Source organism: Peromyscus maniculatus, chromosome 23 (assembly GCF_049852395.1).
Source record: "Peromyscus maniculatus bairdii isolate BWxNUB_F1_BW_parent chromosome 23, HU_Pman_BW_mat_3.1, whole genome shotgun sequence".
Lineage (NCBI taxonomy): Eukaryota > Metazoa > Chordata > Mammalia > Rodentia > Cricetidae > Peromyscus > Peromyscus maniculatus.
The window spans coordinates 8,793,489-8,815,837 of NC_134874.1; the positions used below are offsets into that span (position 1 = coordinate 8,793,489).

General features: G+C 51.4%; 1 protein-coding gene across 2 annotated transcripts; it reads left to right on the plus strand.

Moving 5' to 3' along the window:
• The first annotated feature begins 971 nt into the window (after positions 1 to 971).
• On the plus strand, positions 972 to 21,620 carry Wsb2 (WD repeat and SOCS box containing 2). Of its 2 annotated transcripts, none has more exons than XM_076560230.1 (9): positions 972 to 1,132; positions 7,099 to 7,267; positions 12,800 to 13,044; positions 13,202 to 13,333; positions 16,993 to 17,093; positions 18,745 to 18,917; positions 19,481 to 19,591; positions 19,694 to 19,801; positions 20,529 to 21,620. In XM_076560230.1, the coding sequence occupies exons 1-9, from the start codon at positions 1,120 to 1,122 to the stop codon at positions 20,689 to 20,691; spliced, it is 1,215 nt and encodes a 404-aa protein (XP_076416345.1). In that variant the 5' UTR covers positions 972 to 1,119; the 3' UTR covers positions 20,692 to 21,620. The 2 variants fall into 2 exon arrangements, with proteins under 2 accessions (XP_076416345.1, XP_076416344.1); XM_076560229.1 differs by having other exon boundaries at positions 1,044 to 1,132; positions 7,003 to 7,267.
• Positions 21,621 to 22,349: the final 729 nt, after the last annotated feature.

The window sequence follows — 22,349 nt, forward strand, 5'->3', positions numbered from 1 at the left end:
CCCCCGCCCCGGTGTGTCCCCCCCACCCCACCCCGCTTCCCTTTCAGCTCCGCGTCAGTCCCCCTCCACCCCCGCCCGGGTCGCCCCCACCCCCGGCCCCCTGCCGCCGCCGCGTTCCTTTCATGCCTGCGTCCCCTCCCGGCTTCACGTCCCCACAGCCTGGTGTTCCCCCCCGGCCCGCGTCCCCTCAGCTTTCTTGTTCCCAAAGGCCGATCGATGTCCCTTCAGTCTTAGGGTTCCCCATCCTCACATCCCCGAGCTCCGTGTCCCCCCAGCTCAGCGTTCCCCCGGCCCCGCGACCCCCAGCTCAGCGTTCCCCCCCAACCCAGTGTTCCTTTGGCCCCATGTTCCCTCCAGCTCAGAGTTCCCCCAGCCTCTACGTGTACCCCCAGCTCAGCGTTCCCCCCCAACCCAGTGTTCCTTTGGCCCCATGTTCCCTCCAGCTCAGCGTTCCCCCCCAGCTCAGCGTTCCCCCGGCCCCGTGTACCCCCAGACCCCCAGCTCAGCGTTCCCCCAGCCTCTACGTGTACCTAACCCCAGCTCAGCGTTCCCCCCAGCTCAGCGTTCCCCCAGCCCCGTGTACCCCCAGCTCAGCGTTCCCCCCAGCTCAGCGTTCTCCCCCAGCTCAGTGGTCCCCCCCAGCTCAACGTCCCCCCCCAGTTCAGCGTTCCTCCAGCCCCGTGTACCCCCAACTCAGCGTCCCCCCAGCTCAGCGTCCCCCCTCCCCAGTCCAGTGTTCCCCCAGCCCCACGTCCGTCCCCCCCCCCCCCCGGCCCCGCGTCCTTTCATCTCATCGTTCCCCCGGCCCCGCGTCCTTTCATCTCATCGTTCCCCCAGCTCCACGTCCCCCCGGCCCCGCGTTCCCCCCCGGCCCCGCATTCCCGGGCCCCGCATTCCCCGACCCACCCGACGCCCCCGCAGCCTTGGCGTCCGTTCCCCTGCGCGCTCCCGACCCGGCCCCGCCCCCGCCGGCCGCCATGTGACGGGAAGCAGCTGATGGCCTCTGCGGGCAGCGGCGGCGGCGGCGGCGGCGGCGGCGGCGGGGCGGGCGCGGAATGAAGGCCCGCGGCCCTGGGGGCTGAGGCGCCCGCCGCCGCCTGGCGCGGGCCGCGCGTCCTCATGGAGGCCGGAGGTGAGTGCGGCGGGCCGGGGACCGCGGCGGGAGCGCAGCTTTGTTTCACTTTCGCTGTCAGCGGCGCCCGCCGTCCTCCAGCGGCCGCGGGGACCGGGGAGGGCGGCCGGCCGAGCTCGGCGCCCCGCCGCCTTGGCCGAGCTCACGCAGACGGCGCCGGGCCGGGGTCGCCTGCGCCGTGGCCGGCCGCCCGGCCTCCCCGCCCGCCGCGGCTAGCCGGGAGGGTGGGTGCCTGGGAACGGGGTGGGGCCCGGGGCGCTGCCCCGCGGTGACACGTAGGACCCGACACCCCGGTGGGTGAGGTCCGGTCCTGGCTCTGCCCTTGCCCACAGCTGTCACCACGAGAGCTGGAAGAGAGAGAGAGCATGGGATGAACTTCCTGCGCCGAGTGGACGCAGGAAGGCTAGACCTGCATCCCCCCGGGGCTTCTCCCTAAAAGAGCCCTTGGTCCTGCGCTGTGCCCACAGCATAGGTGCATGGATTTGGGGTGGGGTGGGGTGCTGTTGCCAGACTCGGGTGTCTCCAAATACCCGAGCTGAAAGGCAGTTTTCGTAGGGCAATCCCAGGAGTCGAGGCCTAGGGCTCAGACTTGGCTCCAGTGAAGTTCAGGCTTCACCTAGGTCGGGAGGACTCGGATGCGCTGCAGGGCTTGCAGGGCTGAGTGGGATGTTTGAAAGACGGGTATTCCCTGGGGTGGTGTCCCCTTTGCATTTAGGAAATGACATTTCTTTGTTTGCAGTAGCCGGGCTTTCAGGGATTGGTGTCACCGGCAGCTCTTCTCCCGGTTTCTATCTAGATAAAAGCCTTTGAGGATCTTCCCCATAGAATTCTGTTTAAATGGCCTCTACTGTTTTCTTCTGTGAATCTTTTTATAGCTTCCGCTCTCCTTCCCATGGATGCCTTATAGTCAAATCTCAAAGCAATCTGTGACCAGACTCCCCGTTCTTAACAGGACTCTGTACCAGTGCAAAATTTCCCCTAGTGATTGACAGCTGTGTTGTAGGGGTGTTGGCTGTTGACAGCAGCCAAGCTACGTTTAAAAAGGCCAGACACTAGGCCAGAGTTTTACCCTCTCTTCAAACCGAATAAAGGCTATTGTAAAGGGATTACAATAGAAAAAAGAGTAGAACAGTGGTTAGAATTAATTTATTAACTCAACAAACCATGTGCCAGGTGCCCTCTAGTTCATCGCTAGCCCATAGAAATATAACAGCAATATGTAATTTAAATGTAGTAGAAACATTTTAAAAAGAAACAATTGCAGGAGGTGGTGGCACTTTAATCCCAGCTCTTGGGAAGCAGAGGCGGGCAGGTCTCTGAATTTGAGGCCAGCTTTGTCTACCGAGCGAGTTCCGGGACAGCCAAGGCTACAACAGAGAAACCCTGTCTCCAAAAAAAAAAAAAGAAAGAAAGAAAGAAAAAAGAAAGAAAGAAAGAGAATAGTTGAAATTAAAAAGCTATCTCTTTCAGGCTAACATCTAAAATATTTCGTACTGATTCATTTATGTGGTCAAATAAAAGTTACAGGAATGTTTTGGAGTCTTAAAAATTTTTAGGTGTGGGTGTTTTAACTGCCTGTATGTCTGCGCCACGTGGTGCATGCAGTGCCTGAGAGGGCCAGAAGAGGGCGTCATATCCCCTGTACTAAGTTACAGATAATTGGGAGCCGCTAGGTGGTGCTGGGATCAGAACAGCAAAACAGCACACGCCCTTAACACCTGAGCCCTCGCTACCACTAAGTTTTTACAGTCTGGTGTGTGTTTCATTCTTTTTAAAAACTACTGTGAGATTTATTCGTTTTATATTTTATGTATACGAGTGTTTTGCCTGCATGTATGTCTGTGTACCATGCATGTGCCTGGTGCCTGCAGAGGCCAGAAGAGAGAATCAGGTCCCCCGGCACAGGAGTTACAGACAATTGTGAGTCACCATGTGGGTGCTGGAGATTGAAACAAGGTCCTCTGCTAGAGTCACAGTGTCCTTAACCGCCGGGCCATCTCTCCAGCTCCGTTCTTAACAGCCCTGCCACACTTCACTGGTCAGTAACCGCTTGTGACTAGTGACTCGTGGCAGATAGGTAAGGGGGCTTGAGGAGAGATAGGCCACAATTGCTACACAGAAAACCCTAGTGTATAGAAAGCTAAATGACTAACCCTAAAGGAAAGTGATCTAGTCACCTCGGTGAGTCAGGAATGTCACCAAGAAGGTGATGTGGACACAGAGCCGCTAGTCAAGACTGTCCACGCTGATGGAACAGCCTAGTGATGCAAAGATCTCAAGGCAGGAAGGCTCACAAAGCTTGCTGCCAGCCGGGGTCCTGTCTCCACCTCTGGTAAAGCGAGCCTCCTTGTTCAAGGAGCTCATGAGACATGTCTTCGAATTCTGCCTGACTGTCTAGACATAGCCCTTGTTTAGTTGGGAAGCCTGGAAGTGGGTGGGGGGTAGGGGAATTCTGGCCAAAGGTTGCAGAGCTTTGGTTCCCTAGGATGGTGGCTACAGTTAATAACCCTGTTACATACTTGGAAATTGCTGATGGGTTTTCCGAGTCCTCGCTGAAAAAAATGCTAAGAATGTGAAGGAGTGCATATGCTCATTAGCTTAACTGACTCCCCTCCCCCACTACCTGAGTGTCGGTGTATCACGTGGTATCCAGTAAGTAAGCATTGCATATCAATTGGACAAAACCCTTATCCAACCAAAGAAGGCCATGCAGGTATATCTCAGATGAAGCTGGATCTTTGCAGTCTGTTTCGTTTGTTTTGAAGTTCTGCACTAATTATGGTTTTGTTTTCCAGTAGCCAAGTTTAGTTTGGGCCCAGACTCCAGGAGACAGCTACTGGTTTCTTCTTTTAGATTCTAGATTCCTGACCTGAAATAGCAAGAGTTGAAACCCCCAAATCCCAGAAATAGAGTATGCATTCTGGGTAGGGCTAGGGTTTAAGAAGAATTTCAAGTGAACGATGGCATAAGCATCTTGCTAGTCTAAGGGGCTTCATTTCCTCTATTTTTAAAGTGGCATTACATATCTCTTTTTGTCACCAAGTGTCTCCTGGTAGCCTGACTGCTGGCATATGAGGTTTGCTGCTGTAAGCAGATCTCCTAGTGTTGAGGTGAGGGGTAATGATCTCAGCAGTGATGAGGAGTTGTCAAGGCACTGGGTTGAGGGTCAGAGGGAGCTGGCCTTTGAGCCAGACACAGTGTAGATGAGGTGCAGCCATGGAGAGACATTCCCGTGGAGGGAAGAGTTGCAGCAAAGTCCTGAGGTTGGAACTGAGCCTAGTCAGATGGGGGAGGCAGGAAGAGGAGAGGTTCAAGTCCAGGTGTGAAATGAAGGCAGGGAGGGACCTGTAACAGGGAGGGGAGGGTGGTGTGTTTGCTTTGACTCTAAGGGTAATCGACTACAGGGTACGGAGAGTGGATGATTGGGAGCCAGAGCAGAACCCAGAGAGCAGGTAGAAGACTGGATGCCAGGCAACAGGCGATGATGCCCCAGAGAGTCAAGGAGTCGCCATAGCAGTGGGAAGGAAGGTGTCGTGAGGCTTTTGGAGACAGGCTTGGTTGAACTTGACAGTGAACTTGGGTTGGGCAGTAAAAGAAATCAAGGCTGGCCCTTTTACGGTGTGTGGTGGCCATCCTAACAGAAGGGTGGATGGTGTATGGATATGGGAGGAGTTGAATCGAGTGTAAATAGTTCAGGGTGGCTGCAGTCTTCTCGCTGTTGACACTGAGGGCAGAACGGGTCCATTTCTGCAGATGATGCTCATGCAGACAGGTCGCATACACCAGTGGATTCCAGATACAAACACACACAGCTTTCTAGGAGCAAGGATCTGAGTCAACGTATAGCAGCTTAGACCCAATGTATTCAAACCTATATCTCCACATAGAACCTCAAGCAGCGAATGTTCACTTTATAAAGCCAAGATACGATGCATTAAAATTCTGTTTGAAGGCTGAATTTTCAGCAACATCCATATTTTACAAAACAAGATGCATCTGTAGGGCCAGAGAGATAGAAGGCTCGGTGGGGTTTTAAAAACACTTGCCACAAAAATCAGTTTAAGCCTCAAAGCCATGGTGGAAGGAGAGAACTGACTCCGAGAATCGTTGTCGGACCTCCTACACACACCCTATGGCATTCATGTGTGTGCCACACATACACAACCATAAAAATTCTTCAAGAGATACATCTATGTATTTTCCCATTGTACACATAGCAGGAAATGCTTGTTTTGTATGTGAATCATTGCCTTCTGTTTCACTGATACCACGCTAACCATTGATTGCATTAGCACTGTGTGTCACCAAGGAAAGCGGCTGCCCTCTAACTAGAAAGTCCCCCTTGTAAGATATATGCCAACTTCTTTGAGGCCCAAATGGAAGAAAACACATAAAAGCAGGTTTTGAAATATATGAAATACAGCTTGTTTGAATTAGTTTCTATGGAGTCTGGAGAGGTAGCTCAGTGGTTATGAGGTGGGCAGTGGTTCAGCACACCTTCAATCCCAACACTCAGGAGGCAGAGGCAGGCAGATCTCTGAGTTTGAGGACAGCCTGGTGTATAGAACGAATTCCAGGACAGCCAGAGCTACACAGAGAAACCCTGTCTCGAAAAACAAAAACCAACCAAACAAAATTTAAAAACAACAAAAAACACTGGCTGCTCTCTTAGAGGATCTGGGTTCGATTCCCAGCACCCACATGGTGGCTTACAACTATCTGTAACTCCAGTTCCAGGGGATCCAACTCCCTTTTCTGACCTTTGTGGGCACTGCATGCATAATGGCATCTACATACATACAGGCAAAACACTCATACACATCAATAACTTATAAGAATTAAGTTATGGGGCTGGAGAGATGGCTCAGTGGTTAAGAGCACTGGCTACTCTTCCAGAGGACCCAGGTTCAATTCCCAGCACCCGCATAACTGTCTGTAACTCCAGTTCCAGGGGATCTGGCACCCTCACACAGACATACAGGCAAAATACCAATGTACATAAAAAATTTTATAAAAAAAGAATTAAGTTATTATCTATCTACCAGCATCCACAGAAGCATCAAATCCTAGAACTGCTGAAGTGGGAGGAGCACAGAGGTAGTCATGGTGTTGAAACCTCCCTCTCCAGGCCTCTCTGACTTACAAGTCAGCTGTGGGGTTTCTTCACTGGACTAGAGAACTACAGAGGAGTCGTGGTTGGGTTGACAAACACTGCTCTCTCTGAGGAGATGTCAGGAGCTCTGCAGAGGGGCTGCAGTCATGGCGTTGGTGTGGAAACTGCTCAGGTGCTGGTCCACAAGAGAATGAAAGAGATGTGAGAGTAGGAAGTTGGGGTGCTGGTGCCAGAAGACCCAGGTGTGGTTCTTCGAGGCAGAAAATGAACAGGATGTGAATGGGAAGGGGGCTTGTACCCTGCAGGGCAAGGAACCACATAGAGGACATGGCCTGGCAGGGGGGCTTAGTGCAGGGGTGCGGGGCAGACCTCCGGGGCAGACCTGGGAACCGTGGAATATATTGGGTGTGTGTTTTCAGCTCTGGAGGGCCCCTGGGGGCACCTGAGCAGGTTAAAGTAGGACTCAGGACATGGGAGAAATAGGAAGTGGAGCCAGTAAGTCTGCCCTAAAAGGAGGCGAGGAGGGTGCTGGGAGTGGGAAGGAACCCTTGGGTTGAAGGTGCCAGGTTCCTTTCAAGGGGGACCTTAAAGGCATTCATTGGCTGGAGTCCAGACAGCGCCTCTCACTTTCTTCCTGCTTAGGATGCCTCATTCACCAGGTCCACCACACCAGGGTTACTCTGAGTCATGCCGTGGGGAGGGTTGCCTCTGAGTAACCACAGTGGAATGTAGCCTGTGGCTACTGTTACTGCCCTAGGTCATTTGAACGACAACTCTCTCCCACCAAGTCTTGGGCAGACAGCAGCTTCCCCAGTCTGGTGGTGAGACTGAAGTATGACGTCTCCTTCCCCAGAGGAACCGCTGCTGCTGGCCGAACTCAAGCCCGGGCGTCCCCATCAGTTTGACTGGAAGTCTAGCTGTGAGACCTGGAGTGTGGCCTTCTCTCCAGATGGTTCCTGGTTCGCCTGGTCTCAAGGACACTGCGTGGTCAAGCTGGTCCCCTGGCCATTGGAAGAGCAGCTGTAAGTCCTCTTTGTACCCTGGGGAGTGAGGGAGGTCCGTGATGGGCCATTGGGTGCTTTTCCAGGTTGCTCCCTGCTCTTTGGGGTCCTTTTCAAAAATCGGTGAGAAATGAAGGACTCAACAGTTGAGGACTTGATCGCGGGGTCCCAAAGCCCCCCGTTCTGTACGTAGAGAAGCCAGGTCTGTAGAGTGTGTTGGCCTCATACTGACTTTTTTGCCAATTTTATTGAGACAGAGGCGACACCCATTCAGTTTGTCCGTTTAAAGTCCTCTTTGTACCCTGGGGGTCCCCAGGGTACAAAGTGCTAGCTGTGCTCTGTGATGTGCTCTTGTAACCGAAGTCCTCGGGAGATGGAGGCAAGAGACCCCAGGGGAAGGAGAGCTTGCACTGGGTGATGAGACGGTCTCAAGAGGAAAACTAAAAATAGCTGGGCGGTGGTGGCGCACGCCTTGAATCCCAGCACTCCACCTGCCCGGCAGAGGCAGGCGGATCTCTGTGAGTTCGAGGCCAGCCTGGGCTACAGAGTGAGTTCTAGGATAGGCTCCAAAGCTACAGAGAAACCCTGTCTAGACAGACCAAAAAAAGAAAAACTAGAACTAGAGTGTCTAGTGCAGCATCGTTTAGTATTTGCACTGAGTTGCGTACCCATCACCAAAATCAATTCCAGAGCATTATCACTCCCTCAGAAAGATACCTCTTTAGCCTTCTCTGGCTTTGGCCTGGCAACCACTGTCTTCTTTCCCACTGTGGACTCACCTGGCATGAATGCTTGTCCCTGGATCTTCTGCATGTGTCTGTTAACCCAGGCTTCGTCCGCGTTGTGTGTGGCGCAGTGCTTCACTTCTGTTTCCTGCCCAGTGACGTGGTCTAGTGTGAGGAGACACTGGTGGGCGTTAGGTTTGGGCTTCCCTCGTCGACTGTGGTGAACCGCCTTGCTCTACGTGTTTCTGGACACATCTGCATGGGTGTGTGCGTCCAGTGTGGGACTGAGGGTGGCCGGCTGTTTTCTGAAGTGGGGGTGCAGTTTTACATTGACCCACAGTGTCTTCAGGTTTGCAATGCTCTACATCGTTGGGACACTTGACCCTTGTCTGTCCCAGCCCGGCACTCCTGCTGTGAGGCGGAGTCTGATTTGTATTTCCTTCCTGGCTCCATCCTTGAGCCTTTTCCCTGTGCTGATGGATCTCTGAGTCCTGCCTTCTGAGAACCACCTCCTCAGCTCTGGCCATTTCTAACTGGGTCTTTGTTTCCTTTTGTTTGTTTGTTCCTTTGTTTTCTAACCTCGTTGACAGTTTCTGCCGCAAAGGTTAGACAGGTTGGGATAGACAGGTTCCAGAGTCTGACTGCTGTGAGCTCCTGGTTGACGTATCTCCCGTCTGTCCTGGGGTAGTTGCATGTCTGCATTTCTTTATTCAACCAGTATGTATGTATTTATTGCAAGTCTTCTTCACTTGGCACTGAGCTAGGGGTGGAGAACTCTAAGTATATCAGAGTTTGTTCTGGGGGCTCCAGGCATCTCTCCTAAGTAATGGGCGAGATTTAAGCTTGAAGCGTGGGAACCATGTTGCCTTGCTAATGGTAATGCCACCAAGGGTCCTGGTTGTCCTAGGCTGCACTGCTGGGGAGGAAGGTGGAACTTACACAGTCCCCACTTCCTGGAACCTAATTCCCAAGAATCCTTGGGATGTCCAGGCTGGAGGCTGCTGCAGTGACTGGTTGCCCTGAATGATCTCTGCCTCACAGACACCTGTGAGTTCGAGGCCAGCCTGGGCTACAGAGTGAGTCCAGGACAGGCTCCAAAGCTACAGAGAAACCCTATCTAGATAAACCAAAAAAAAGAAAGAAAAAAGAGAAACTAGAGCTAGAGTGTCCAGTGCAGTGGCGTTGGGTATGCGCGCGGAGTCGTCTTCTGTAGTAGGAAGGGGAGGTCAAGGTCATTCACTGCTCAAATGTGCTGTTTTCTAAGTAGACCGCAAGAGACTCTTCCTGTCTGGAGCGGAGTCTAGGGACAGCTGTCGTCTCAAAGTCCTTGAGGTTTGCTCTGTGTTGGTACCTACAGAGCACTTCCCCAGGTTCACACATCATTGTAGGGAATGCGCCACCCTCCTGTGATAGCGAAGAAAACCCCAAGAGGTGGCCAGTATCTGCCTTTCCCTGTGCTTTACCAAAGCAAGAACAGTACTTACTTATATCAAATGAGACATTCATCATTTGGGAAGAAATCACAGACTTTGAAGAATGAGAATCCGGCGCAATGCTGATGGCTTCTTTTTAAAAGCAGCCAGGCATGGCAGCACACCTGTCCTTACAGCTGTTTGTGAGGCTGAGGCAGGAAAGCAGCCGGAGCAACTTAGCAAGACTCAGAAATAGGATGCAGCTCAGCGGTAGGGGCTTCTTCCTGAATGTGTGAGACTCTGGGTCCCATCCCTACCGAGAACAATGCAAACAGCAAAACAAAGCACACCACCATGATGCAGGAGTGGGCACCACGTGCAGTCGTGGTATGCAGTAGGCATATGCAGCAGAACAGTATGTGTGACAGACCCATGTGACTTTGTTAGAAGGAAATCCACAGCCATTGGTGGTGACCGTTGACTGTGGTCAAAGTGTGCTTGGACAGTGAGTCGTTTTGTCCTCGCTGGACCTTGGACCAGGCCTTTGTATAGGTGTTCCTACCACGGAGCTATGTTCCCAGTCTGAGTAATAGTCATGATTGATTTCATTCCTGGATCTCCATTGTTTCTTATGTTTTATAAGTTATAATAATTGTTACTGGCAGGATTTATATCCTTGTTAGGGGGTACTTGACCTTTGTCTTCTGTCTACTTACTTTTTAAAAATTGTTTGTTTAATTTTATTTTTACTTTTTCATTCTTTATGGGCATTGGAGTTTTGCCATAGAACTGGAGATACAGTCAGTCATGAGCTGCCATGTGGGTGCTGGGAATTGAACCCGGGTCCTCTGGAAGAGCATTCAGTGCTCTTAACCACTGAGCCACCTCTCCAGCCCCTTTGTCTACTTAGTTACTCATTTTTGGCAGAGCTAGTGGCCCAGCGTAGGACCTTGGCTGTCTGAGAATGGTATTCTGTAACTGAGCTACATCTCTAGCCCAGGATAGGCGCTCTTTGGGTAGCCCTGGCTGTCCTGGAACTTGCTTTATAGACCTGGCAGGCCTTGAATTTCCAGAGATCCCAAGTGCTGGGATTTACACATTTTTCAAAAAATCCTGTTAGCCAGGTGTAGTGAAGCATGCCTTTAGTCCCAGCATTGGGTAGGCAGAGGTAAGTGGTCTACATAGTGACTTCCAGAACAGCCAGAGCTACATCATAGAGAGATCCTGTCTTTAAGAAAAAGAAAAAAAAAACTTATTAGAAAATGCTTTTGTTATTGAGTTACTACCTGGTGTCAACCGATAATCATATACACTACCTTCAAGAATAAAGCTTTTAGAAACTTGTTTGTTTGTTTGTTTTGTTTTTCGAGATAGGGTTTCTCTGTGTAGCTTTGGAGCCTGTCCTAGAACTCACTTTGTAGCCCAGGCTGGCCTCGAACTCACAGAGATCCACCTGCCTCCGCCTCCCAAGTGCCAGGATTAAAGGCATGTGCCACCACTGCCCGGCAGATTTTAGAAACTTTTTAAAAAGTTACACGTGTGTGCGCACATGTCTGCACACATACGGAAGTCAAGGACAACTTGCAGGCATCGGCTCTCACCTTCCGTGTGTGTCCCAGGCATCGAGCTTGGGCTGTCAGCTTGGCATCAAGTGCCTGCATCTGCTGAGCCGTCCCACCTGCCCCCGACCTGAGAAACTGGAATTCAGGAAGCCAGGTTCTGCTGGAGTCCCATCCCATTAGCACCCTCTCCTCGCGTCAGCCCCGCCACGCCTCCCCTTCCCACATATCTGTCTCTCTGCTGCGGTTCAGCCGCTCACTTAGGCACCCAGAGCAGTTTTTGAGCACTGGGCTAGGATACCCTCACTGTGAACTTTTAATTCCAGCTCTACTCCGATCTTGTGACCCAGCAAAGTCAATTCCTCTAAAGCAGAAGATATTATAAAATGTACAACAAGTTAGAGTCGGCACATGACCTTTTCATATGTGAAGTCTAAAAAGAACAGACTGATCGGAGGCAGGCGTACAGTGCTGGGTCGGAGTGGTGGGTGGCTAGATGTGGGCCAGGCTGCAGAGCCCCAGGGTGGGGTGAATTCTGTGGCTCCGACGTCCACTTGGAAGCTGTCCCAGGAGAAGTTCTTTGATGCTCTGCAGTAGCGGGTGTGAGAGGAGTCTGAGGCATTCGCCCTCTGGCTCTACACATTACACACATCCACACCAGCATGTTGTACGTGGTGAATAGGTACAGTTTTTGTCAACGTACTGTGACTTTTTAAAAAGTGACCAAAGAATTGTTGAAAGCAAAAGCAGAAAGAGCCGCCCTGAGTGTTGTCTGCCAACCTCCAGTTTAGGCTGGAGAGCCTCCACTTTTCCAGATGAGCTTGATACAGTTTTTTAACATATTGCACTACACAAGTGACAGAAATATGGGTTAATGGACCTTTTCAGAGCAGGTGAAAATAAAGCAATCCAGGCACATGTGTTGTTAGGTATAGGATTTCTCAAGAAATAAATCTGAGCTTGCTTGGGCTCTGGGGTCCTCATCTGGTTTCCCCAATTGAGTGTACAGAAACTGTCAACATCACTCAGAAAAGAGGGGCTTACTGTCTGCTGGTCACATACACTTGGTGGAATAGTAAACGTCTGCCCTAGAGTGTCTACTTAACTCCTGCCATTGTGACGGCCGGTGTTGGGTCCAGTGGTGACAGACAGGACCTGTGTCTGGGGCCTGAGCTTCGCTTTCCTGGACTTGTTTCCCAGTGGAATGGGAAAGGTCAGGGCTGGGCTGAGCGATCCCGGGGCAGTGTCCTCTGGCAGCGCTGTGGTCGGCTGTTCTACTGATGGGTCCCAAGCTGGATGTGCTGCCGGGGACGTAGGTGGAGGATCCTCGTGGTTACCTGGAGTGCAGTGAGGGCAGACATGAGTATGCACCACATGGGCTATAGTGGCAAAAGAGGGTTCACGTCCAGCCTTCTGGGGATTTCTCAGCTGGAGATGGGCGGGGTGGGTGGGTGGGGGGTTTTTGAGCAGGAGAGCAGCAGATGGAGAGGATCCATGTTCTAATTCTGTCTGTCCTGCTTCTAAAACCTATGCTGTACATTGCACACTTTCTCAGGGGGAAAGTGCTTATTTCTCTCCAGGACCCAAACCCAAGAGAACTTCCTGAGCAAGCGTGGGGCTCCCAGGAGCCCGTGTGGTCTACTTATTCCACAAGGCAGGTCACCCCATTTCAGGGCTGTTGCAAGTCAGGTGGGCCAAAGCAATGAGGCCCGTGTCCCATGAATTCCAAACGGAATTGAAACCATACCAGACTTCACCAAACGCCAGAAGTGGCTTCTAGGAATTGAGTCTCGGGATAGCATGTTGGTTGACGAGGTTCCAATTGTAGATTCATTCAGAAATGTCTATTTTGTCCAGCATCCCTAAAGGATTCGAAGCCAAAAGCCGAAGCAGCAAAAATGATTCAAAAGGACGAGGCAGCCTGAAGGAGAAGACACTGGACTGTGGTCAGATTGTGTGGGGGCTGGCCTTCAGCCCGTGGCCCTCTCCACCCAGCAGGAAACTCTGGGCACGCCACCATCCCCAGGTGCCAGATGTCTCTTGCCTGATCCTGGCCACGGGTCTCAACGATGGACAGATCAAGATTTGGGAGGTGCAGACAGGTGGGTCTTTCTGGTTAGTACCAGGTTCGGGACGGTGTGCTCGTGACATGTGGTCAGGCCCCACGGGCTCCATCAACCACCCGTTGGCTGAGGAGTGGGCAGCAACTGACCCATCTGCCTCCACTTTACACTGACCAAGGGCTTCTGCTCCCTCCAGGGCTCCTGCTTCTGAATCTTTCTGGCCACCAAGATGTCGTGAGAGATTTGAGCTTCACACCCAGTGGAAGTTTGATCTTGGTTTCTGCATCCCGGGATAAGACCCTTCGAATCTGGGACCTGAACAAACATGGTAGGGAGGTGCCTGAGCCACGTGGTCCATACTGCTCCCCTCACTCACCAGTGCCGTTTTATTTAGAGTTGTTTCATCTCCGTCTTCCCCAACAAGCCTTTCTAAGATGTTCTTTTAGTCACTCTGTGTCCCTTTAGTACTGAGCTAAAGATTTTTTTTTTTTTTTTTTTTTTTTTTTCCCCGAGACAGGGTTTCTCTGTAGCTTTGGAGCCTGTCCTGGACTAGCTCTGTAGACCAGGCTGGCCTCGAACTCACAGAGATCCGCCTGCCTCTGCCTCCCAAGTGCTGGGATTAAAGGCGTGCACCACCCCAGCCCGGCCTAAAGATATTTTCATACCAAAAGTTCACTGGACATTTTCCTGAAGGGCAGGTTCTAGAAACCCCAGGACACCAACCCCTGAGAGTGTTTGTGCCTCTCATATGAAGTGAGTGCCATAGACTCTGCACAGAACCCACACATGTACCCTACTCGACGCCATCTCTAGAGGAATCCTAATCCCCGATGTGGGGTAAATGCTCTGAAGACAGTTGCTATCCTGTCTTGTGTAGGCAGCATTGACAATGAGATTCTATATTCAGTACAGACAGTCGTTCTGAAAACTCTACTTGATTATTGTCGTCCTTGGGTAGGGGGAGAAAGCATCTGCCACAGCCTGTATGTGGAGGTCAGAGGTCAGATTGCAGGAGTGAGTTGTCTATGTGGAGGTCAGAGGTCAGATTGCAGGAGTGAGTTGTCTCCTTCTATCCATCTGTGGAAAGGGGTGGCCGTAAACTCCTCTTCCTCTGTCGCCGTTCAGGGGTGACCACCAGAGCTGTATGAAATGCTGTCCTGTGCACAGCTTGCTCAAGCAGAATGCCATAGAAACTGACCACCTGCAGTGAGACCAGTACTCTAGGCTGAGGTCCTTCTTCACAAAGACACCCTTCCTTTCAGGAAGCCCCCTAGATGGACTGCCTCCAGACCAGGGCCTCCGGGCCCGAGGAGCCATTATCCTCCAGGACTACTGGCAATGTCTAGAGAGTTAAAAATGGCCTCTAAAGAGACTGAGCATGGCATGCTGGTCAACAGCCTGGAATGCACAGGCTAGCTCAGAGGAGAGCGTTGCAGTCCCAAAGGTCAAAAACCTGGTCTGCATCCACATCCTTAGAGGCAACAGCACTTGGGAGTGTCCAGATAAGCTGTTCTGTGATCAAAGCACAGGCCCACGTTCAGAAAATCAATATGCAGCAGTCCACGTACCCATGAACACACAATGGGTTTGTGTAACTGACCATAGGTTCTGGGCTGGCAAGATGGCTCCGTGTTGAACGGACTTGCTGCCAAGCATGAATCCACATGGTAGAAAACATGGCGCTGGAGGCAGCCCCAGAAGAGGCAAGTGACCCCACATGAAAGGGTCAGTACTAAGCTGTACTGGCTGTCCTGCTTCCCATTCTGGAGCATTCTCCTACCTTCTTGGAAATGAGAACAGTACCTCTAATCCCATCACTCTGGAGGCAGAGGCAGGGGGATCTCTGTGAGATCCAGGCCAGCCGGGTCTACAGAGCGAGTTCTAGGACAGCCAGGGCTACACAGGGAAACCCTGTCTTGAAAAACAAAACAAAAGGAAAAAAAAATGAGAATGATAATTAGTGCCTTAGCTTGGGCTTCTCAGTGGGTACTAGAGCATCAGTTCTCAGCCTGCTTAATGTGCGAGGGACCTTTTAGTACAGTTCCTCGTGGTGTGGTGACCCCCAACCGGAACATTGTTTCATTGCTACTTTGTAACAGCGGTTTTGCTACTGTTATGAGTCATACTATAAACAAGTGAAAAAAATGAGTGTTGGGGGTCCCTCAGTCCGTAGCAGCTGGTAGCTAAACAGTGACAGAGGTGTTTGGCGTGTCCTCATCTACACCACCCACTCACTAAGAGAGCCCTGATGACTTCTGTCTGGGACTGGAGCTTGGAAAGGAGCAGTCTAAAATGGGCCTGCCAGTGAGGAGGACTTCCGGAGTCTGGGCCCCCTGGGTTAGGCACAAGCCCTGCAGCTAAGCTACCCACCAACCTCAGCCCTGCTGTACTCTTCTTTCTGAGACAGGGTCTCTCCATGTCGCCCTGACTGTCCTGGAACTCCGCATGGACCAAGCTGGCCTTGAACTTGCAGACCTGCCTGTCTCTGCCCTCCAAGTGCTAGAATTAAAGGCTTACACCACTACGCCCAGCTCGGCCACATTTTTCGTGCTGTATGTCTAGAGCTTTCTCACCATGTGGCCTAGCTTAGGTTGGCCCTGGACTTGCTTGGAGATTGTGTTTTCTCCCCCCAAGTGCTGAGATTAGAGGTTTGAGTACACCTGGTGGGAAAGTTAGAGGGGTGCTCAGTAAATCCCTTGCTGGTGGGGAGAATGGACCAGGTGACAGTGACCGAGAGCGGGTGGGACAAAGTGGGTTGTTGGGAGTGCTTTTCTTGTTTGTTTTTAAAGTTTATTGGATATGTATTTAATGTTTGGCCTATGGATGTATGCATACCACGCATGTGTCTGCTACTCACAGAGGTCGGGAGGTGTCAGATCCCTTGGAGCTGGACTTAAGGATGGTTGTGAGCTGCCATGCAGGTGCTGGGAACCAAGCCTGGGTCCTCTGCAAGCGCAACAAGTGCTCTGACCACTGAGCCACCTCTCCAGTCCCAAGTAGGACTCTTCCAAGGAGAAGAGGGACAAACTGTGTTACCAGGTGCCAGACATTGTCCAGACACTGTCCTAACCTGACTTGCCATAGTACATTCAGTCATGACAGCTAGGCTGCTAGAGAAGAAACCAGTTGAGTTTCACAGGTTGGTCATTTATAGCCACATGCACACGTGAACTTGGTAAATTCTTGTGTTTCTTGCTTGGCTTTTTATGTCCCCATTGTTACCTCTCTTCCCTCTTCTATGTCTTCCACACTTCCCTCACAATTGGTAACCCAAGTCAAGAACCCGGGATATCAACGTCCATACTATGTCTGTACCTGTGAACACACACTCCTGAACACACACACACACACACACACACGTTGGGTTTTGAGGTCATTTCACAAACAGTCTTATTCCTCATCTTTTCTCCTGTATATTGCAATTTTCATCAAGCAATGCCCGACGTGGGAAAGTCTGTTTCTGTTCCTCCTGGACAGATGGACAGGCTAGGTGTACTGTCCATGGACTCTCTCCTTCTCATGTGAGCCAGCCTTGGGAAATCACAGCATCTGACCATACCGTCATATATGCATGGTGCGGTGGCACTCAGAACCAGGTTGGCTGATCTCAGAGTGCATGCCTCCAGTGACTGCACCCTTCTGTGCATGCTTGAACAGGGATCCCTGGGGAACTGTGAGAGGCTCTCAAGCCTGGACAGGTGCTTGGTTCCTGAAAAGAGTGTCCTCTGTGCTGTGCACCTTTGTCCTGCTCGTCTGTAGATTAGAGGAAGCTGCAGGGCAGGAGAAGCTCCCTTGGCTTCTGGCTGCTGCGTTCACAGACAGCAGGTGTTTACTTTTTCCTTTGGTTTCTAAGTGTTTAAATTAATACCAGGTCTTGTCACCATTGTCCTGAACTAGAATGTGGGTTTGGGCTCTGGCTGAGAGCTGGCTGGTTGCACTGGGTCTCTTAGGTTCTGGGGGCTGATTCGTCCTGTTCTTCTCGGGCAGGTAAGCAGATCCAGGTGTTATCTGGCCACCTGCAGTGGGTTTACTGCTGCTCCATCTCCCCCGACTGCAGCATGCTGTGCTCTGCCGCTGGTGAGAAGTCGGTAAGCATCCAGTGTGTGAGTGTACACAGGATGTGTGTGCCCGAGCTAGTCCACAGTACATCTGCTGGTGCACAGTTATGTATGTACCTGAGCAAGAGTGCATCTGCCAGTGAGTGTGCACAGCATGCGTGTGCCAGGGCCAGTCCATCTGTCAGTGTGTGAGTGTACGTACGCAGCATGTGTATGCCCGAGTCCCACACAACTCTGGCGGCTGTCACTTGAACATGACCATGGAGAGGAGGATTTGGAAATGAGTACTTCAGCTCTGGGGGTGGTTCCTTTTCCAGAGGGGCCAAGTGCAGTATTTCCCGACTGTTTTCCTCTGGAGTCCATGATTTTAAAATCTACAGCCCACATCCGGACCCCAGTTTCCTCTGAATTGGAGTCTCTCCAGTCTGACTCCATGCGATTAGGATTTGCAGTTCAGATCCTGACAGCAGCAGTCCTGGTCTGTTGCTATGAAGGTGCTGGAGCCCAGGGGCCGTCTGGAGAGGTCGTTTCTGTTCTGCTTGTGCAACTTCACTGACCTCAGATGTGACGTGATGGGACAGTTTAGAAGGGGTCACTGTTTGGCATAGCTCAGGAACTTGATCATGTAAGGTTTGGAATGAGCAAAAATGAAGCATTTTCCTTTCCTTTTCTTTTGGAGACAGGGTCTTAGGTAACCCAGGCTGGCCTCAAACTCGTTACGTAGCTGAAGGTGACCCTGAACTGATCCTCCAACCTGCACCATCAGGCCTCTTTCATGCAGTGCTGGGATGGGACCCAGGGCTTAGGCAGGTTCTCTACTGAGCTACATCACCAGCCTCAAGAGTTATTAAGATAAAAATGAACAATGAGCCGGGCGGTGGTGGCGCACGCCTTTAATCCCAGCACTCGGGAGGCAGAGGCAGGCGGATCTCTGTGAGTTCGAGGCCAGCCTGGGCTACCAAGTGAGATCCAGGAAAGGCGCAAAGCTACACAAGAGAAACCCTGTCTCGGAAAACCAAAAAAAAAAAAAAAAAAAAAATGAACAATGAAAACTCTATTTTATGATTTTCAGCAAGGTTTAAAGTGATGAGCTAGGCCAGATGCAGTCATGGGCTGGATGTCCTGCATGTGCGGTTTTTCCACACAGGATTTCTCTTCCTAGCTCTGGCTGTCTTGGAACTCACTTTGTAGACCAGGCTGGCTTTGAACTCCCAGAGATCCACCTGCCTCTGCCTCCCAAGTGCTGGGATTAAAGGCCTGCACCACCACTACCCAGCTTGCTAAGGTTCTTAAGCAAGGTAAATGTTAAATGTCTGGGAGGGGTACTGCTGCTTGGTCTGTGGGGCCCACTCCTCATATCCAATCCTATGCTTGGCTTCAGCTGGAACAAGCTACTGATGCAGAGGTCTCCTGCAGGCCTGCTACCCTGTCCTAAGCAGGGATCAGAAAGCCACGTGAATGTTGAGTAGGCAACCTTCTGTAGTCTAGCCTGGCCTTGGCTCTTCTGAAATGTATTGCACATTTTACATGCTTAAACCTGCATGATGGGTCCTAGGGGGACTACAGAAAAGGAGAAAGGTCTACTTCCCCTAGCTGAAGGGCAGGGTTGGGATCTCTGGTTGCTCTGGTGTCTGAGCACCTTGCTCCTGCCCCTCACCAGATCCTTTGGGTCCTGTTGCAGGTCTTTCTGTGGAGCATGCGGTCCTACACACTCATCCGGAAGCTCGAGGGCCACCAGAGCAGTGTTGTCTCCTGTGACTTCTCTCCTGACTCTGCCTTGCTCGTCACAGCTTCTTACGACACCAGCGTGATCATGTGGGACCCCTACACCGGCGAGAGGCTGAGGTCACTTCAGTAAGGACCTTGTGGGGTTAGACGCATTCCTTCGGAGTCTGGGACGGGGAGGGACTGCTTGCGTGGAAGAGCGCAGCTGGCCCCGTGCTTGGTGGTGGTGAGAGCTCTCAAGTCTCTTGGTTCAGAGTGTGAAACGCAGTGGCTATTTCCACCTGTTACCCGTAGTACCAGGTTCACAGTGACTCTGATCAGAACCGCCACCTCCAGTATGAATTTCCCTGTCCTCACAAGCTTGCTCTACTTTTTCCTTAGTTTCTGTTGTTTCCAAAGCAAATGATAGTAGTCCTATAATTATCACAGATCAGCCTAGAAAAGACTTTGCGCTTTCACTGTGGCACTAAAGTGGGGGCTGACCTACTTTGCATAAGGGAATTAGCACAAGTGTTGGTAACCCTTGTGACACCTGCAGGCACGTGGAGCTTTCGCTGGGCCTTGTTTTCCAGTCTGCAGATGCCGTGGTTTTACACTAGGAGCACAGGCCAGAGCATTCGGTGCACTGCCTGCAGGTGAGGATTCTGGGGGAGGGGGACCATCATTCCAGACCTGCTGCTTTTCCTTTTTAGTCACACCCAGCTGGAACCTGCCATGGACGACAGCGATGTCCACATGAGCTCGCTGCGGTCTGTGTGCTTCTCTCCTGAAGGCTTGTACCTCGCTACAGTGGCAGATGACAGGTACGGAGGGGATGCATGCGACCCTTAGAGCTGGAACTTGCAGGCATTTCCTTGCTGGCCTCCAGCTCAGCGCGCATGCACGTGACTTCTCTCCCCGTGCAGGCTCCTCAGGATCTGGGCTCTGGAACTGAAGGCTCCGGTTGCCTTTGCTCCTATGACCAATGGTCTCTGCTGCACATTCTTCCCACACGGTGGAGTTATAGCCACAGGGTATGTATCTGTGCTGAACAGATGGGCAGCAATGTCTCCTGCCTATACCATGAAATTTTAAGGGAAGAAAGTATCTAGAATAGTCTTGCCTAAGAAAATCTAAGGTTACATAAATTAAAATAGTCTATCCTGCCATTGTGTCTATTGTAGATGTTAGTAACTGACCTAAAAGCTGCAAAAGACTTATGGTTCATAGTACCCTGAACGGTCAATTCCACAAGGAGGCCCAAGATAAGGTGATGTGGAATTTATATGGGAAATCACGGCCGAGGCTACCTTACAGGTGACATCTTGAAGTGGTAGTGGCACTGTCTGTTACGTGTGAGCCCAGGGCCTTCCCTTGCTAGGCAAGCACTCGACTGTATCTCCAGCCCCTTTCCTTTTGAGTATGTAGGGGCTATGCTGAAGAGACGGCTCTTGCCATCAAAGGCTTTGGTGGTGGTTGTTTCCAGACAGTCTTGCTGTATTGCCCAGGGCAGCCTGGAAGACCTAGGTTCGGGCTCTTGTCCTGCTTTAATCTTACATAGCAGTTGGGACCGTAGGCATGGGTCACCTCCTGGGCTCTAATAATCCTGTCGGTCATTACTTAGCAGTTTACAGCCCTCCCTGTCAGGAGTGCACTTCCGCTTCTACAGTCTCCTGTTTCTGGTCAGACCAGAACCACCACTGTCCACGGTAAGAAAACAACTCTCTGGGGCCTGCTAAGGACTGGTTTCTCTTGTTTCAGGACGAGAGATGGCCATGTCCAGTTCTGGACGGCTCCCCGCGTCCTGTCTTCACTGAAACATTTGTGCAGGAAAGCTCTGCGAAGTTTCCTGACAACATATCAAGTCCTAGCACTGCCAATACCCAAGAAGATGAAAGAGTTCCTCACGTACAGGACTTTCTAGTCACACCAGCCATCCTGACTCCTGTCGCAGCCACAATGCAAGGGACTGGCTAGGATGGAGCCAGCAGATCACACTGGACCCGCTGTGGACCTTTCTCCCCATTGGCATGTGCAAGGAGGTCTGAGTGACCCCACTTCCGTGGTGCCAGCCTTACCTCGTCCTCGTCCTCTGTGAGCAGCCTTTGTCTATCTAGTTGTCTTGAAGCCGAGTGCAGTTAGGGGGTTTGGGGAGGAAAAGCAAGCAGGCTCCAGAGCCTGCCTGGTGGTGGCCGAGTCCACACTCCCTTCACTGGGAAGTGCCCGCCATGTAGCACAGTACCTGCTGCCCGTTTCCGGTCTGTGGCTGCATGGTTTGAAATTCCTCTGCTCCGGGCAGAGAACGTTTGGGTTTGGCACATCTTTCTGGCCAAGACGTTCCCATGGAGCTGCCCGGTTGTTGCTCAGCTGCAGGTGGACGGGGCGTGCTCCTCACCAATACACTAGTACTGGCTTGTTTCTCTTTAAACAGTGGTATGCATGTGTAGGGAATGACAAACAAGTACATCAGCTCATAGGAGGAGGTGCTCCTCAACTGCATGATGGTCCAATGGCCATTTATCAGCATATTTATTTGTGTTTTCTCAGCAGATATTAAGGTACAACTGTGTGTTCTCAGTGGTCTCTAAAAACCCAGAGTTCTGAAGTGGCCCAGTTGTGAAGCCATGTCTTAGTTGTGTGGAGTCATGTTGTCACTGGCTCACGCTGTCATGTGCGTGTTTGTCTCTGCTGCTTGACCTCATGGGATTCCCCCTCCAGTTCCAACTGCCCCGAACAGACAGCCCCTTCCAAGCACCGCTCTTCACCAGCGGCAGCCGCTACCTACTCAAGAGCCTCACTCACACAAAATCTGCCTTAGGAAAGTTAATATATTTTAAATTATTTTAAAAGAAACTCAACACCTTATTCTTTGGCTTTTCTTAATTGATGCTTTATGGAGGCAGTGTTAACATTGTACAGTGTGTACATAGAGGGGTTTCCTCTATTATTTGAAGAAAAACATTGCAAAATGAGGCTTTCATTGAAGGGAGAAAAGAGAAAGAAAAAAAAATAGCTTGTCTTTGTTCCTTTTTTTTCCATTACGAAAAAGAAAAATCTTTAAAACAAGCACAAAGTGGGGACACTAGTGGGCATCTGAACCACGTGGTGGAGATACTGCCTCCAGCACTGGCCACTTGGCTGCAGCTTCAAACTCCACTGGGAAACTTGGGGACCATGCTCTCCATTGACAAGAAACCATTTCTCCCTTACACAGCACATGCTTAACTTCAAGGTCCAGCGTGCTGAAAATGTCTCCACCTCAGATGCATCTTACACAGCTAATGTGGTGAACAGCAGGGTGGTCATGGCCCACCGGGTGCTCTCCAGTGCTGGTAACCCTGCACAGCCTCTCGTCTAGACCAAGGGAAGCCTGGTCCTGAGGGAGTGCACACGCTTCCCTACAGTTGTAGAGGCCGGTAGGCGCCAGTCGAACAGCCTCCAGGGAGAGTTTATCCTGACACTAGAGACAAGCCCTGACAGGAGTGCACACTCAACAAGCACCTTATTCTTACCATGGAGGACTGGTGTAAAGCAGCCCAGCTGTGCAGACAGGAGCACCCACAGCATCCCATCCCTCCCCAA